General features: G+C 45.8%; 1 protein-coding gene across 1 annotated transcript; it reads left to right on the top strand.

The window, feature by feature from the left end:
- The first annotated feature begins 9,660 nt into the window (after window positions 1-9,660).
- Window positions 9,661-16,191, top strand: LOC120729367 (7SK snRNA methylphosphate capping enzyme-like). Its single transcript, XM_040024894.1, has 8 exons — window positions 9,661-10,112; window positions 11,976-12,380; window positions 12,481-12,749; window positions 13,255-13,552; window positions 13,635-14,208; window positions 14,280-14,492; window positions 14,977-15,085; window positions 15,746-16,191. The coding sequence occupies exons 2-8, from the start codon at window positions 12,004-12,006 to the stop codon at window positions 15,796-15,798; spliced, it is 1,893 nt and encodes a 630-aa protein (XP_039880828.1). The 5' UTR covers window positions 9,661-10,112; window positions 11,976-12,003; the 3' UTR covers window positions 15,799-16,191.
- The last annotated feature ends 315 nt before the right edge of the window (window positions 16,192-16,506 follow it).

Genomic DNA, 16,506 nt, shown 5'->3' with positions numbered 1-16,506 from the left:
TGAGCTCGAACACATACAGCAGCCAATCGCAGAGCAGGGACCACATGATGTCATCAGTGACCAGGCACACACAAGCAGCAGACACACACTCATACAAACGCACACAGGACTGCTGGTACACTGGGGACACCTGGTGGATGGATGGAGAACTGCAGAAGTGATCTGGCGACATCTCTGTAATTCCAGGAGGAGTTTGAAACATCATCAGGCTCTGAGAGGCTGAACCAGCTCTAGGCCTGCTCTGTCACCAAACCACAAAGTACAGTCAAGACTTTCAGAATAAGACTTCCTCTCTTCCTTTCCTCTCTCCTCTCACCTGTGGGAAACAACATTAGTAACATCTCATTTATTCAGATTGTCTAACCAATGTCCCTGCTGTCCCAATATAGTCAACTCTGGGTACTATCTGGTGATACCTGAAGCACTTTCATTTAGAGTCTGAGCAATAAAAGTCTCACAGAGCTTTATGAGCCCTTTCAGCGCCATCTTTGTTGGGGCTGTGTTTAAACCATAATTCTCACTCAGAGCTTCCTCTGAAGATACTGCTATCTCTAAGGATCATTCATGCCTGTTACAGATGTTAAGACATATTATTAGGAACATGATGAACACTAACAAATGTTTACTCTGAAGAGCGATAAAGATGTTTCCTAAATAAACCTGCTTTATGTTTGAAGAGTCCAAAAAAATGAACTCTTATCTGCTTTTCCGAACCACTTTTCCTCGTTCTTGGTGGAAAATGGTACGAGGTGAAGGACAGGTGTGAAGGAGGACCAATAAGGACTTAGAACAAGAGATAAGCAGTGCACTGAGGGTCCAACTGCACCTACACTCAGACTCCATTACAGCGTCACACTGGTAACACAATAGAAACTACAATCTGCAGAAGGCGGACTACAAAATGTTCATGTCACTTCACTCCAGTGTTTTAACGCTGTTGTTTTATGCAGGTCGTGTAAAACAGATCATGTTTGAAAAGTTTCCTTTTATTACTCATGTTGGAATTTGAAAGAAACAGGAACATGTAGGTGGAGGGTCGGCCTGTGACTGTGGACAGGTGTTTGTGAGGGTGGAGTTAGAGCACATGTGTCTGAAGCAGTTTCACACTGAAAGCCATCAGAATCACACAGTTACGGAGTTTTAGTTCACCCTAGTGTTTTATAACTGCAGACAACTTCGTGTTCTTGATCTTTATGTTGTTTTTTTAATTCTGCAGAATATTTATTGAACCCACACGTTTATCTAACATCAGCTGATTATGTAAATGTTTTTTTATGTAAAGTGTATTTTATTTACATGGTTAGGTTTTTTAGGACTATATTTATTTTTTAACTGGTAGATATTTTGAGCACTACATTGTTTGACCTGAGTGAAAGCTGATCTCAGGTGTTCTCCAGCAGCTAGTGAAGGAGGTCCAGCTCGTTTCTCAGATTTCACAGAGACCAAACAAAAAACAAGGAGCACTAGAGTCCAAAAACGCAGGAAAGCACATCAAGAAACAAAACGAAACCAGAGCTCAACAAGAGTCCACGAAAAGTTCAGGGGGCCGACCGTGCACATGGCAACGGTGGCGACGGGCGAACAGTTCTGGAGGCCGACTGTGCACACGGCAATGGTGGCGGTGCAGGCAAAACCAATCAGGAGGCCGACCACTTGGAAGGCAGTGGCGGCCACTGAGCAGGTCTGGAGGTCGGCCGCGATGCCAGCGGCAGCAACGAACTCTTTCCGGAGGCTGTCCCCGAAGGCCATGATGCCAACTTAGCGGCCTGGAAAACGGCTGGCAGAGGCGAGGCGGAACAGGTCGAGCTGGCTCTAACGGCGGTGTGGCAACCGCAGGACCAGACGAAGACGAAGGCGGAGCTGAAGCCGGACCAGACGAAGACGAAGACACGGAGGCCGGACCAGGCGTGGATGAAGACACGGAGGCCGGACCAGGCGTGGATGAAGACACGGAGGCCGGACCAGGCGTGGATGAAGACACGGAGGCCGGACCAGGCGTGGATGAAGACATGGAACCTGACGGCAGCGGGACGGCTGCAGAACCTGACGGCAGCGGGACGGCTGCAGGCGATGATGTGAATGCTGCAGGCGGTGATGTGAATGCTGCAGGCGGTGATGTGAATGCTGCAGGCGGTGATGTAGAAGTCGCGGGGGATGAGTCAGCAGGTGACGGCTGAACAGACTTCCCCGGACTGTCAGCAGATGTGAGGATGTGCTGGCTGTGGGCTCCTCGGGCCCTCCAGCAGACGTGGCATGAGGCCGGACGGGCTCCTCGGGCCCTCCAGCAGACGTGGCATGAGGCTGGCTGGGTTGTCCCGAACCCCCAGCAGACGAAACCTGAGGCTGGACGGGCTTCTCGAGCCCTCCAGCTGGAGCAGATGCAGGGCCAGAGGCGATAGGGACCCCTGACTGAGAGTGAAGATGAGTGACTGACTGAGCAGAAGACAAAGCTAACGATTCCTCCACTAGCTGCGCTACTGACTGGGCTATGGACCGTAATAAAGTCTGCAAAAGGTCTGATTGAGGTAGCGACTGAGCCATGGATAACTGAACTTGAGGTGAAAGTGGTGGTGGTGGAGTTGGTGACTGGGCTACAGGCGGCTGCTGAGCAGGAAACACTGGAAACTGAGCTGGGAACTGCCATAAAGGTTGTAGTGATGGTGGTTGTGATGGTGACTGAGCTAATCCTCCTGAGCCTTCTGAACACGAGAAAAACTGCTGGAAGGGCTCACCTGAGCCTCCAGCTGACACAGGAACGGGTGCCGGCACCAGTTGAACACCAAACCCTTCCACCCGAGGAACTGAAACGGGTGGAGGGGAACGCTGGGCCCGAGCTACCCTAGGAGCAGAAACAGGAGGAGAGAGAAGCTCAGGAATGGTCTCAAAATGCCCAATATTGCCAACTGGGTCTGGGCATATAGTCTTAGCAGAGTGGGCAACCTCAGAAACATTCAACCGGGACACAGAACAGTCCCTGGGAAGAGCCACGGTCTTAATAGATTGTAGAGGGGTGCAACTAGAGTCCTTAAATGTCCTTGGGGAACAGACAGCCTCTTCCTTCAGAGAGCCTGAGTTACAGCCTGCAATTTCTGTCCCTACCAACTGCCTGCGCCCTTGTTGAAAAGTACATGGCTGAAAGGCTGGCTTAGAAACATTAACCACCTCCCTTTCAGCTGACTTGAAAACAGAACTTGAAGCCTCCGGAAATTTCACAGCAGTTCGAACATTTCTCCCCCCAGATTTAAGTGGAGTAGTCTTATTCATTTTAACACTAGGTTCAGATTGTGCAGAATGAAAACAGGTTCTTAAATCCTCAGAGCAGGGGTTCACAGGGTTAACAAACACAGACTCAACTACCTTTAAGTTAGTAGATTTAGATTCACTTGCATGGCAGGTAGTCTTCAGAATCTTAGGGGTGGATTTATTGTTTGTTATGTTCATGAGTTCAGGAGGAGCATGAGATAGACAGTCTTTGTTGCTCACCACTGCCGACTGTCCAGAGGAAGCGGAGCGACGGCTGCGTGAGCGTCGCTCACTCTGGGAAGAGGGAGGTAAGCCAGACTGCGAATCCTCCTGCAGACCGGGCCGAAAGTCTTTCGGTGGGCCGGGCTGGGACGAAGAGGCGGGAAGTTTGTGTGGCTCCGAACGTGGAAGTCCCAAAAACAAAGCAAAGGATTGCAGTGGAGTAAGCCCAGTGTCTTCCACCACATAATCCTTCTTTCGTCGCTGCTTGCCCCCCCTGAATGGGTTAAATGCAGAGGAACTATTTCCCTATGGGGACTAACACGCACACTTTACTTTACTTTGCAGGGCCTGAATTCTGAGAGCAGCGGTGGAGTGACACCAGAAAACTGAGGAGCTACTGCCGTCGAGGGAGAGCGCTTGGCCCCTCGCATCCCTGACGGAACAGCTGATGGAACGGCGGTAGCCATCGCAGTTTGGAAGCTGCGGGGCCCACCCAGAGCCAAACGAGACCCATCAAATGGTGACTCATGCTCCCAGGCACACCTAGCCCCCTGCCTCTCCCTCTCCTTGAGGAAGGTGGAGACTGCGGGTCGCCGATACCATACGGAGTCTGCTGGATCCATTACTGGTCGCGTCGTTCTGTCAGGGCTCTGTGTGCAGGCGGATGTAGAGGAGGATCCAAATGCAAGACTCTGAGACTGAATTGGAACTGAGAACCTTAGCTTTATTGCTGGTGATAAACGACAACGTGAACTGAACACACAGGCATAATTCTGAGGGTACGACGTGACACCAAGCATGGGAAAACACAGGGCTTAAATACACAGGGTAGTAATGAGGGAATGGGCAACAGAAGGGAGACACAGCTGGGGGAGATCAGGGCTAACGAGACAGAGGGAACAAAGCTGCACACACTAACCTAAAACAAAGACTTTCACAATAAAACATGAAACACTAATAATAAACATCACTACAACAAGAGAATGAGAAAACAATCCAAAACACCAAGATAACTGAAACACAAAGTACCAGAGAAACAAAGAATAATCCATGATGCAAAAGTAAACCAAAACATAAACTCAATTGCTGGGTCCAACGGACCCAGAACCGTGACAGTGACGTCCTTTTTGGAAGTTTAGGTGCAGTTGATTCATAAAGGAGGAAGAAACAGGAAAAGGTTGGGTGAGCAATGTTCCCTCTAAGTTGCGTTCATGCGCAATTGCGCACTGCTGGCACGGTCTCTGCACACAGGAAATCTGTGTTGTGCACAAAAAAATTCTAACCTGAATTGAAATTAAAATTAAAATTTTAACGATTCTGTTTTGCAGTGTTACTCAGTGAGTGACTGGCTGCTCCCGTATGGGGTTAGAACGATGCCACCTTATCCCATAGTCCAGCCAATCACGCTATTCACATTCGTATATACGCAGCTAATCAACGTCGTTGAAAGGCTATGACAGCGTGTTTTAGCAAGCAAAGCGGCGTTGCTGATGTGGAGTGAAGCCATGTTAATGACAACGTGTACAACCATTGGAGATGTGAGGAGGACAGACAGAACAACTGACGGCAAAATTGTGTAGTTTATACCAGTTTTTAAATTGTGTTGATAGGCCACGTAAAACCAGAGTTATGATAAAAATATACCGGTATGCAATGTTTGTTTTTTTCCTATTGTTTATTTTTACTGCGGAAGAAATTGTAAAACACTGTTTTATAAGGAAAACACTGGAAAGCACTCTGCATTTTTAGGTAAACAGCTGCAAAAAACTTTGTTGTTTGCAAAACTTAGTAACTGTTTTTTTAAGACGTAACTATATAATTAATTGCCCAGAATTGGTCTTTATATACTGTATTTTGCAGTCAGAGAGTTACAGACTCTCTCCCAGACCACAGACTCAGAATACAAGTCAGAGCAAAAAATAAATGAATAAATAAATAAAGTTGTGTTTTCAAAATTGGAGTCCAGGTTATTTTTACTTCCAATAGTGCTAACATACTACACAGCTCATGAACATTGTAAGTGGGCTAAAGCAGTTAATTAAAGATAGTCTAACATAAATGTAAATGCTGTAATTGGATTACTTTAATAAACATGTAACTTGGATGGATTCGATGCTGGCGTGACCACAGTGCACGTCTGCTGTTGCTCACAGTGGTCCAAGGGGCGCTCAGGGAGTTTGTGTGTTCAGACACATGAAAAATTAGAGGGAACATTGAGGGTGAGTCTTTGATTTTTATTTCCTTCCTCTCTTTAGTCACCTGCTGACCCGGGTTTGTGTCAGTACAGCCTAACATTTCTTCATGTGACCGGCTGTGGGCTAACAGGACGAGTCTAATGATTACTTTTTTAAAAGTAATGAGTAATCTGTAGCAGCTGTGTCTCTGCTCCCATCCTCCTTTTTTCTACACGTGTCCAATAACAGCTTCATTAGTGCGTCTGCTCTGCAACCACAGAGCTGCTCTTCATGTGATGATGTGTCCTTAAGAAATGATAGGCCACAGTGACCTTTGACCTTTAAACTCTAATCAGTTCATTCTTGGATTCAGGTTATTGTGCTGAATTGAAAGAGGTGTGCACACAGTGCTGAGCAGCTGTGCTGTTCATGGTCACATGAAGGACAGCATTTAAATTTTACAGTGATGATGGTGAGTCTCATTTTCACTCAGCATTCACAGATGACACCTTTACACTAGCTTTATACTGACAGTTATAATAAGGCCCGTATGGGAGGTCAGGTAGCACCTGCTTTGATCTTACCGGCCTCAGTTTAACCCACACAGAGCAGCAGTATTTCAGCTGATCACAGCCTTAAACTAAAGTATCTCACAAAAGAGATTATTGATATTTACAAATTATTATTTATGCATTGTATGCATTGTATTCATTGTATGCATGCATATTAATGCATTCTGCATCACTGCACATGAACTTTGCTGCTGATGACACATTTTATGTTTTTCTGATAGTTTCAATTAAAATCTGCTTGTTTGGGGTTTTTTTACCTTTTCTGATGTGATTAGGTGTTGTGATCAATTTTTCAATGAGTTATTGATCTCAGGAGTTCAGCTATTTGAAGCTTCATCCTTGTGATTTAAAATGTTTTTAGTTTAAATGTTTATTCTCATAAATTAGTTTTATTCAACCATACTTCTAAAGTAATTAGTAGTTATTTACCTGCAGTGGCTGCCTTTCTTCTGTACCTCCTCTCTTTGGTCCTCCTGGTGCATTTTAGGAGCTCGACCTCATTCATTATGGAGTCTGGCACTGCGTCAGTGGGCAGAAGTAGACAAGGAAACACAAACTGAGGAAAGGAAACCAGCAGTGAGAATAAAGCTTCTTAAAAAGATTTTTTTAAAGTAGATTTCTCTTTTTTTTAGACATAAAATGGAAATATTCAAGCATATATATTTAAATTTTCATGTAAAGCATCAATAGTAAAAGTACCTCAAAACTGTACTCAAAGTAAAAGTACTTATCAGTTTGTCTACACTGTAGTAAACTCTGGCCTTAGTGGAACATGTATTACATCTTAACTTTTTCATGTCCTTGAATCTAAAATTTAAAATGTGAGGCGGTGCAGCTGCAGACTCACAGTGCTGTGAAATGTTTGAGTGGATGAGTGGGTCTGTTGCTCTCTCTTAATCTGGATAAAACAGATGAATGTAAACTCAGTCACCTGCAGGCAGCTTCTCTTTCTGAAACAGGGAAACATGAAGCACCATAAAAATCTTGCGCTGTTAAACTGTTAGAGGTGTTAGCTGTTAGAGGTGTCAAACATATGGCATGTGGGCCAGAACTGACCGGCCAAACAGGCCAATGTGGCCCACTCGGTCGGTTTAGATAACATGACCGGGAACGGGGGCATGGATCTGAACTTTTCAATTTATTTTCAACAGGTTTCAATTTTCTGACCAATAAAACCGTCGCTTGTGGTCTGCAACACACATAGTTAAAGACAAACAATCAAATCGCATACTGCTCCTGTGATTTACTACACCAGCTTTACTTTATAGTGAAGAAAAACTGAGACCCAGCATTAAAGATGTACTTCATTTACTCAATAAATCAAACTGTGCATCCAAAATTAATCCGTGAAAGATGTTGTGTGGTGTTATTGTTCTGCTCCTATCCCCATGCTAGCCTGAAGCAGGGCAGATTCATTCAGCAATCAAGAGAAGAAGGAAATAAAACTTAAAAGAATAAAAAAAATAATCGCAATCAAAAAGATAAATGGTCATAACAGAAAAAAAAATTGACTGCAAATTAGGAGAAGCCTCAAACATCAGAGAACGTCAGCTTCACTGTCGGATCTGTAAGTGCTAAAATTATACTGTTACTCGAACCATCCAGTCGTTCTCTAAAATTGAACATTAACTTTCTTAAAAGTGCTTTAACAGTCCAGACACCCACAGCTAAAAACATCTGGCTGGCACTACCACTTCTAGGTATCCTGCAAAGGATTCTCATTGCATCATTATATGCAACATGCAGCTTCTGCATGCTACATTGTTTGTAGGATGACCACAAGGGGGCAGTATATAGCGGTGTGCAATACGCTTTAAACAAAGCCACTTTAACTGGAAGTGAACAAAAGCTGAATTTGCGTGCAGTAGTATTTGCCTGCACATAGAGCTTACATCGTTGTCTGTATATGTCATCATCATCATTCATCTGCTCAGTAATAAAGTGACCGAGGTATTTCACCTTTTTATGAACTTCAAGAGTTTTTGGGGCCAGTTTAAACAAAGGGAAATTTACCTGATTGGTTCTACATATCAAAACAGCACTTTTAGCAGCATTGTACTCAATGTCATATTGCACACCATATTCAGTACAGACATTAAGAAGATCCTGTAACCCAGCACTGCTTGGACTAAAAACAACCAGGTCATCTGCATACATAGGATGATTTATCAGTGCTTTACCTAATATACACCCAGTGTTACAGGGTCTCAGCTGTATGGACAAATCATCAACATATAAATTAAATATAATTGGAGACAAAATCTCACCCTGTCTAAACCATTGCTGACACCAAAGGGGGCAGAAATACTGCTTCCCCATTTAACTTGCATGTTCTGATGAGCGCACCAGTAAGAGAGAATCCTCACGATGTATTGAGGAACTCCCTGTGTCTTCATTTTATCAAAACGTTTTCTGTGGTTCACTCGATCAAAAGCCTTAGAGGCATCAATGAAACACATGAGGACAGATGAATTTTTAGCCCTATACAACCTGACTATTTCCTTGAGTGCATATATGCACATGTCAGTGCCGTGCTTTGGTTTGAAGCCAAACTGATTATCCAGAGAAGAGATGAACACACTAACTCTATCAAACAAGATTCTTTCTAACACCTTAGATAAAATACTGGCTAGTGCAATCGGCCTGTAATTATCCAAACAGCTCACTTTTGCAGCTTTGTCCTTCATAACTGGAAAATACACAGCACTGAGTCTGGTAATATGCCATGAATCATAAACCCAGTGAAACAGAGTGCTAAAAGAGGAGCTAGCCTTAAACTAGCATGTTTTAAATGTTCTGCAGTGATGTGATCCAAACCAGAGGATTTATTATCAGACAACCTATGAATGGCTTCATATACTTCATGTGTCCTTACACTTATTGTGTCATTACTCATGTAAAGATTGTCCTCATATGGGTCACTTTTTATACAGTTAAACAACGCACTGTAATGCTGTCTCCATAATGCTGCAATGTTATCTGCCCCAGAAACACCTTCAACAGTTGATGAAGTTTATCTGTTATCCTGGAGGATATGATCGGATATAGGGAGTTTATATTTCCTTCAGAGCAAAACTGAGGGTATAAAATCCCATATACTAAGGGGACGAGTTCACGCTCCCTCTGAGGGAAACAAGCGTTCAATTCAAACGTCTCTTGCTGAAACTTTATTAGACTCATTAACTATCTGTGTTAACACGTGCAGCTGCCGGACACCGCCCGGTGAACCGTTAATTTTCACCGTTACGCCGTTTGTTTTCCGCTGTGCTCGCCTTTCTAGTCAGGCACTGCTCAGGACACCTCTCTCCTCGCTCCATTCGCCCGCCCTCCCCGAATAGCGCCCAATCAACATCTCAGATCCCGTGAAGGCTGGGGCTCAACTTCGCACGCGATTGGACACTTTTGCTGTCGAGCACGAGGTCCCTGCCGTCGCGTATAAGAGCGCGAGCTCGAGTATCTGAGCACGATGAAGGCAGCTAGTAGTTAGTAGCTAGTCGTAGCAGAAGTCTACTGTTATAGTTGAAGTCACGGGCCGTTACAGAGCACACGCACACTGACCGGCACATGCACGGGGAGCTGGGTGCGGGCTTGTGTTCATGCACACAGCGGGTTTCCGGTGGTGTTTCGGGACTTGTTTATCTTTGAGGGGCGTGTGTTTTTGCTCCGTGCTAGGCGGCTAGCTGCAGAAGCTAACTGTGTTTGTTTCTTGTAGTGCAATTGAATTATTCATGAGGGCTCGCAGGGATTGGCGGAGTGAGCGACGGGGGCGGGGCTAGGACGGGGTTTCCTCGGGATTTTGGGGGCGCACGCACGCACACGCGCTGACAAAAACATAAACCGGATATTTATAAGACTCGGAGGGTGAAGTCTGGACGGCGGACGGTGATCTCTGCAGGACACTGTGAGTACAATCGATCAGTCAGTGATTGATTATTGATCGACGACGTTTGCCTGATTTGTTTGAGTGACTTTGAAGTAATCAGAATAAATCAATGTTGCTTTAACGATATTTGTAAGAATTTTTATTTCGATTATTCTTCAAAGTAAGAGCCACAAATAAAAGTGACACTTTGACGCACTAATCAGAAAGAACTCATGTAGGTGCTTTTACTTTGAAACATCAGGATGTTGAACTTCCTTCAGGAGGTCACAGTTACGTTTGAGATGCAGTTTTTGTCTCGTTCACCCCTCTGAAGTTTACTTATTCTGCTCATTTATCACTAAAGCCTTGTTCAGCGCCCTCCATAATATGACAACTTTGTCCCTGTTTGGCTGCCCTCCGGAAGCCTGTTGAGGGGCATTAACACACACCCATCTAATAAGGTTTCAGCAAGAGACGTTTGAATTTAACGTTTGTTTCCCTCAGAGGGAGCGTGAACTCGTCCCCTCAGTGTGTGGGATTGTATACAAATTTCACAAGTCATTCATTGATCAATATTCACTGATTACAGCCTCAAGGGAAATAGAAGAGATCCGAGATTCCTGTGTGGTGCTCAGTGTTTTAATGTTAGCACACATCGCAGTCTGATTGGGAGGATGCCAGCCCAAAGAAAACGAAAGTTGTCAGGTTACATACAAATTTCTGGAAACCATCAGGATGCAAAGCAGAGGTGGCAGGGATGTCTGATTGGCTGTGTGATGGAGGCAGGTTATAAAAGAAAGTTCAAGCTTAAGTCGGTGCTGAGGGTCCTTCATCCCAGTTTCAGCTCAGATTTCATTGAAAGATGCTCTTCCTTATGGCGCTTATAATTAAAGTCCTTTTAGGGATGAAGTTTGGGCTCCTTCTATGCGTTATTCTGGCACTGAGGATCATTTTAAAATGAGTTTTTTAGAAACCCTTTTTGAGTTTAGACGTCCCTCCGTTGTTTCAGGGTAAATATCTGATCCCGTGGATCCTCAGGAGTGGAGCTCGGGTTAATGCAGAATGAGCTTAAGGTCTGTTTGCAGATGGTGTTTGACGGGCAGTGCTGCCAGCATTCACACGTGTGTGAATGTTTATCCCTGCAGTTTGGCTTTCTCCCTTCTAGCTGATCCAGGAATGTGCAGGGGGAAATGACGGTCCCAAACAGACTAATCGCGGTTGTTCCAGGCTGTGTCGATGTTGATGTGTAGTTAGAGGTGGAGGTCATGTTACGATGTGCCTACAGCGCAGATTTAACCATGAACATGAATCCCACTTTAGGAGGGAGAGAGACAAGTTCGCTTTGTTTGACAGGAGCAAACCTGGGACAAACACTGTTAGCTAAGCAGGCAGCAGAGTGGTTAGTTTGCTGAACTATCAAACACTCTCTGTTACAGTGCAGTGTGTTCATAGTAACTGATAACATTCATCACTTTTACACAAGAACATAATTTATTTAGATTTTTACATTTCTGCAATAATCTGCTCAGCTGCTGTTTTTAAACTCAATGGTTGTCAGGTTTCCCCTGCGAAGTCTATCTGAAAAGGGTACATTTTAAATTTTCTTTTAGCTTTACATGAAAATTTTCCTCAATAATAAAGAAGAACCTGAAAATGGGAAAAGCAAAAAACTAAACGGATAAAGAAATAAAACCCTGAGTGAGGATGAAAACACAATTAACGGATAATAAAACTTTTGGTGCTGAGTTCAGGTTCAGCTGGGTTTTTTCTGTTTGTATTCACTCTTCTAATACAGCTTCATTAATGAGGTTACGATCAATAATTCAGTAATTATTATACATTTATGTCTCATGGTTTATCTTAAGTTGCTGAATCTGACTCCACCCCCTTCTTCTTTTGCAGGTCACTGTGATTGGCTAGACGGCAGAAGATGATGTCAGTGGACAAAGAGGCAGTCCTCACCCATGAGGCGCCCATCAGACTCAGCCCCGTCTTCCCCGCTGCCATCAGCCTATCAGAGCAGCCGCAGCTGGCTAAACCCCTCCCCATCATCCGGGCTAAAAATGGCCTCCAGCCGCCTGACGACAGCCAGCCGGCCCTTCCGGCGCGACCTCCTCCTCCATCGACTCAGCGAATCGGGAATAGGCGTTACTCCATGGGCGTGGGCTTCAAGGGGCTGACCAAGCGCCGACGCCGCGCCAACAGCGACAGTCTGTCAGAGTCTGTGTTACCGAGTCACTTCCTGTTGGGCGGGAACATCTTTGACCCGCTGAACCTGAACTCGCTGTTGGACGAGGAAGTAAACAGGTGAGGAGGTTATTGGTGGATTCATTCAGAGATCAATATGACGTCGCTGCTGCAGGATTTAACACTGACACCACCTTTATGCTCTTCCCCTTTTCTTCAGAACAACCAATCAGGAGACACCAAAGTGCTCACCCCTGCCGTCACGGGGCGAAGATCCCGTAGAGATCCTGGTGCCTCGTGACATCACTGATCCTCTGAACCTGAAGGGAGGGGGAAAGGGGGGTGAGGATGGACGAGGGGTCCTGCTGTCCCCACTGAAGTCCAAGAGGAAGCACAGGACCCGACACCACAAAGTAGGAGGAGGGGACGGCGAAGGAGACAAGGAGGTGGCAGCAGCGCCGCTGTTTCCCCACACAGGTGGATTCAGAGGTGAGACACCTGCAGCTTTACTGACACCCGGTGGACGAGCAGGAAACTGCAGCAGCTCACACAGTAAATCTACAGGTTTTTTTCAGGTATTCATCAAGATATCAGGGAGGCGCTCTCATATTTAATGCAATAATGTGATACAGCAGGTTATTAGTTACTTTTTTTTCAGTTTTTTGCTCGTTTTGCGGGTTATGTGCCCCGTCTGTAGTCCCTCGCAGTCCGAGGCTCCTCTGTATAACTGTAATCATTGATCTGCATGGCGCACTGATCGTTTTTGTACTTCTTCCTGTGAATGTCTGGTTTGAGTCTGTAGCTTTAAATCAGACATGAACCGTAACAACGGCTCTGACCTTAGTGGATGAACCGGTGTGGTGTGTACACATAAACTGAGAAAACAACCGGTGGGCCTGTGTCCTTACACTCGCTCGTACCTGGCTGCAGCTGTTCACCTGCAGAGTCCACCTGAGTGAAGTCTGTGCATGGACGTCTGTTTTGTTGCCTGCAGTACCGTTGTTGAACAAAGAGGGCAGCGTTCCTCCATCTCCTCTCCCCTGTGAGCTCAACACTGCCATCACCTGCCGAGACGACGTGGCCCCGTCCCCCATCCTGCCCAGGAGGCACACCCACCCTCCACCTGGCCCCCCCCACAAGCCTGGGAGCCAGGGTGACGGGCGGCAACGAAAGCGGCGACGCACCACCTCGACAAGGTCGGCAGATGGTGCTGGAAGCGCCATTGTCACAACAACTGCAGCTCAGCCAAGCAAATTCCAGACACCGTTAGTGGGAGGGGCTAAAGCTGCCAGGTGAGTGTGTCGTCTAAACTGAGTAATCACTGTGATCTGATTGGGTGTCGTTATCACATGACATCTGTACCACCTCCTGCAGGTGTGGAGGACCTCAGACTGGTTCCACTAACCCCAGAGAGAAGAAGAAGAAGAAGGACAAACACCGCTACCAGTACGGGAACCACAGCCGTTACTATGGCTACCAAGGTTTTTATGGAGACAAGTGGGAGGGGCGGGTTGGGCCAGAGGAAGACCCAAGGCTCCGGGTCCTTGAAGCTGATTGGTTCAGAGACAAGACGGTTCTGGACATAGGCTGCGGCACTGGTCACATGACACTGGCTGTTGCCCGAAGATTTAACCCCACCCACATCTTGGGGGTGGAGCTAGACAAGCAGCTCGTCCGTGCTGCCATACAGAACATTAAACACTTCCTGTCACATGACCTGGTGCTGGAGGACAGACGGAAGAGGAAAGACACGGTAGCCCCGCCTCCTCCCGAACAGGAAGGGGAGGAGGGGCAGGAGGAGTTGATGAAGGAGTTCCAACAGGCTCTCTCCCTCCTCTCCTTCCCTCTGTCCTTCAGGGTGAGTCGGGGCTCTCTCTCAGCTCCTCCCCTTCTCTCTCCTTCATCCTCTTCCTCCTCCAGGTTCCCCAGTAACATCACCTTCATCCAGGTGAGTCTCACTCTCCATCAGACCCCTCGCTGGTGTCCAGCCACCGCTCACCACTGTGACTCCTCCCACAGGGCGACTACGTCTCAGACCGTGAAGCTTGGCCTGGGCGGGGCCATTACGATGTCATCATGTGTCTCAACGTAACCAAGTGGGTGCAGCTGCAGTCAGGTGACGCAGGTGTGGTTAGACTATTCAAACGAGCCTATCAGAGCCTGTCGCCAGGTGGAATATTTATCCTGGAGCCACAACCGTGGAGCAGCTACTGCCACAGCAAGAGAGCCTCGGTAACGCCTAGCAACATGAATATAATCATATGCATTTAGTGTGTGTGAGAGAGAAACAGCATCTGTCCTTTACTCATCCTTCTGACACAGTGTGATCGATGACAGCAGGAAGTATTCACACGTATAAAGATCAGATTTTACACGTAGAGATAACAGCAACAGGAAGTGACGGTGCTCAACACTGTGTGTCTATCACAGTCCCGTCCTTTAGAGTCGTAATGGTTTCCTAAAAAATCAAAGGGTATGAGTAACTATGATCTGATATTTTGCATTAACTTTGTTAGTAAAAGTGTTCTTGTGTATTCATTTGCAACACTTTGAGCATTTTGGCAGAAGAATGAATTTATTCATGGGTACTGGTTCACTAAACACGCATGCAGGGAGCGTCTGTAAATATCTGTGCTTCTGTGTATATACATCTAAGAACATTCAGCAGCATGCAGCACGTGTATCCAGTAAAAAGTTCGTTTCTGTGGTTTTTCAGAAAACAACGTTCAGTCACTGCAGGAGTTTGAGGCTCAGGCCTGAACAGTTCACCTCCTACCTGACGGACAGCGTGGGCTTCAGCTCCTACAGACTCATCACACACGCAGGTGACAACATGCACATACGCACCCATCAGGGCTCCGGTGTATTCTGGCTCATATTTGACCACTCGTTTTGGCAGGATCGGTAGAGTTAGTTAAATTTGTTAGTTTCTGGGAATGGACTTTTGGAATTTTCCATAAAGTTGATCTGAGCTTTGGGAATGCCGTTCCAGGCGTTTAATTTTAGCCTGCTTTATCCCTCCCAAAACCAGGTCTGATGTGTTTGTGATCATTGTCTGTTGGAACACTGAGTTGTGTTCAAATTTTAATCATCTTGCTGTTAAATAATAAACCATTAAACATGTTTGCCGTACACTAACCCAGAAAAAAGAAAAGTTTAACATTAGCCGGACACTTGTGCCTGTGTGAGTGGATGGATGACCACACCTGTAAATACAGTGACACAGATGCTGAAGTATGTGAGCCAGCTAATGCTACCTAGCCTAGCTGTATCCATAGACTGTATGTTAGCATTACTGCTAATGATTGATATCCCAGTAAAATCCTGCAGTTTCACTGAGCACACCTGCCGCTCACACCTTGGTGATGCCTTGTTAGTTAACAGCAGCAGGCCTGAATAACTGCAGACGTTTACCTGAAGACTGTTACACTGCACAGGTGTGTGTGTGTGTGTGTGTGATCTGAGCTGTCTGCTTGTGTTTCCAGGTAACCAGCGGCCCATCTACCTGTTCCATAAAGGCTCTGCGCAGAAGAAGTGAGCTCACGCCTTCGGCGTCCTTCTGTTTCTATGGAAACAGCATTAAAACTGTGACTGAACAAACTGCTGATGTCGCACAGCAGAAGAGAGAGAACTGGAACCTGATTGGATGGCAGTGCTCCTGTGGATGTGATTGGTTGAGTACAGGTGTCCATGTCCACCTAAACCAGTAACATGATTTTTCCATTCAATGAGATTTCCCCACACAGACGTGATATCATGTGTCTGATGCTGGGATTATACTGGTTGTTGATCAGATCAATAAGACTGTAAAGCACAAAGAAATAACTGCGTTTCTATTGGCCGCTGGATACCAACAGGAAGTGGTTTTTCATATTTCTTCCACTGCTTTTTTTTCCTGTCAAAATAAAGCTACTGACTCAAAATCCCTGAATTAAGGCTGCTCATTTGTCTTTCAGGTTTTCTGTGTAAAAGTACAACATATTGTGAACTCCTCACAATATGACCTGAATTGGCATTAAATTTGTTAAACCTGCCTCAGATTGTCTCTTTCATGCTCTCTGCTAATAAGCAGTTAGATGGAGACCTGGAAATTCAGAGGATCTGTGGAAAGCTGCAACAACATAACAAGGAGGAGTACCATCTCTACTCCAGGTCCTTCCTGAAGGATCAAGCTCTCCATTCCAACTCTAAGAAGGACAGCACACATCCTTCAGAGGAAGAGGAACAGAGTCAGTGTACAGCACTG

Source organism: Simochromis diagramma, unplaced genomic scaffold (assembly GCF_900408965.1).
Source record: "Simochromis diagramma unplaced genomic scaffold, fSimDia1.1 OVJJ01000368.1, whole genome shotgun sequence".
Classification (NCBI taxonomy): domain Eukaryota; kingdom Metazoa; phylum Chordata; class Actinopteri; order Cichliformes; family Cichlidae; genus Simochromis; species Simochromis diagramma.
Note: the sequence above shows the minus strand (reverse complement) of the source record. Positions and strands in the feature narration are given on the sequence as shown.

Bases quoted from the DNA above. Each gene is read 5' to 3' on its own strand.
- LOC120729367 (XM_040024894.1), top strand. From the start codon at position 12,004: ATGATGTCAGTGGACAAAGAGGCAGTCCTCACCCATGAGGCGCCCATC. The intron at 12,381-12,480 runs GTGAGGAGGTTA...CCTTTTCTTCAG, and splicing joins TTGGACGAGGAAGTAAACAG to AACAACCAATCAGGAGACAC. The intron at 12,750-13,254 runs GTGAGACACCTG...TGTTGCCTGCAG, and splicing joins CCACACAGGTGGATTCAGAG to TACCGTTGTTGAACAAAGAG.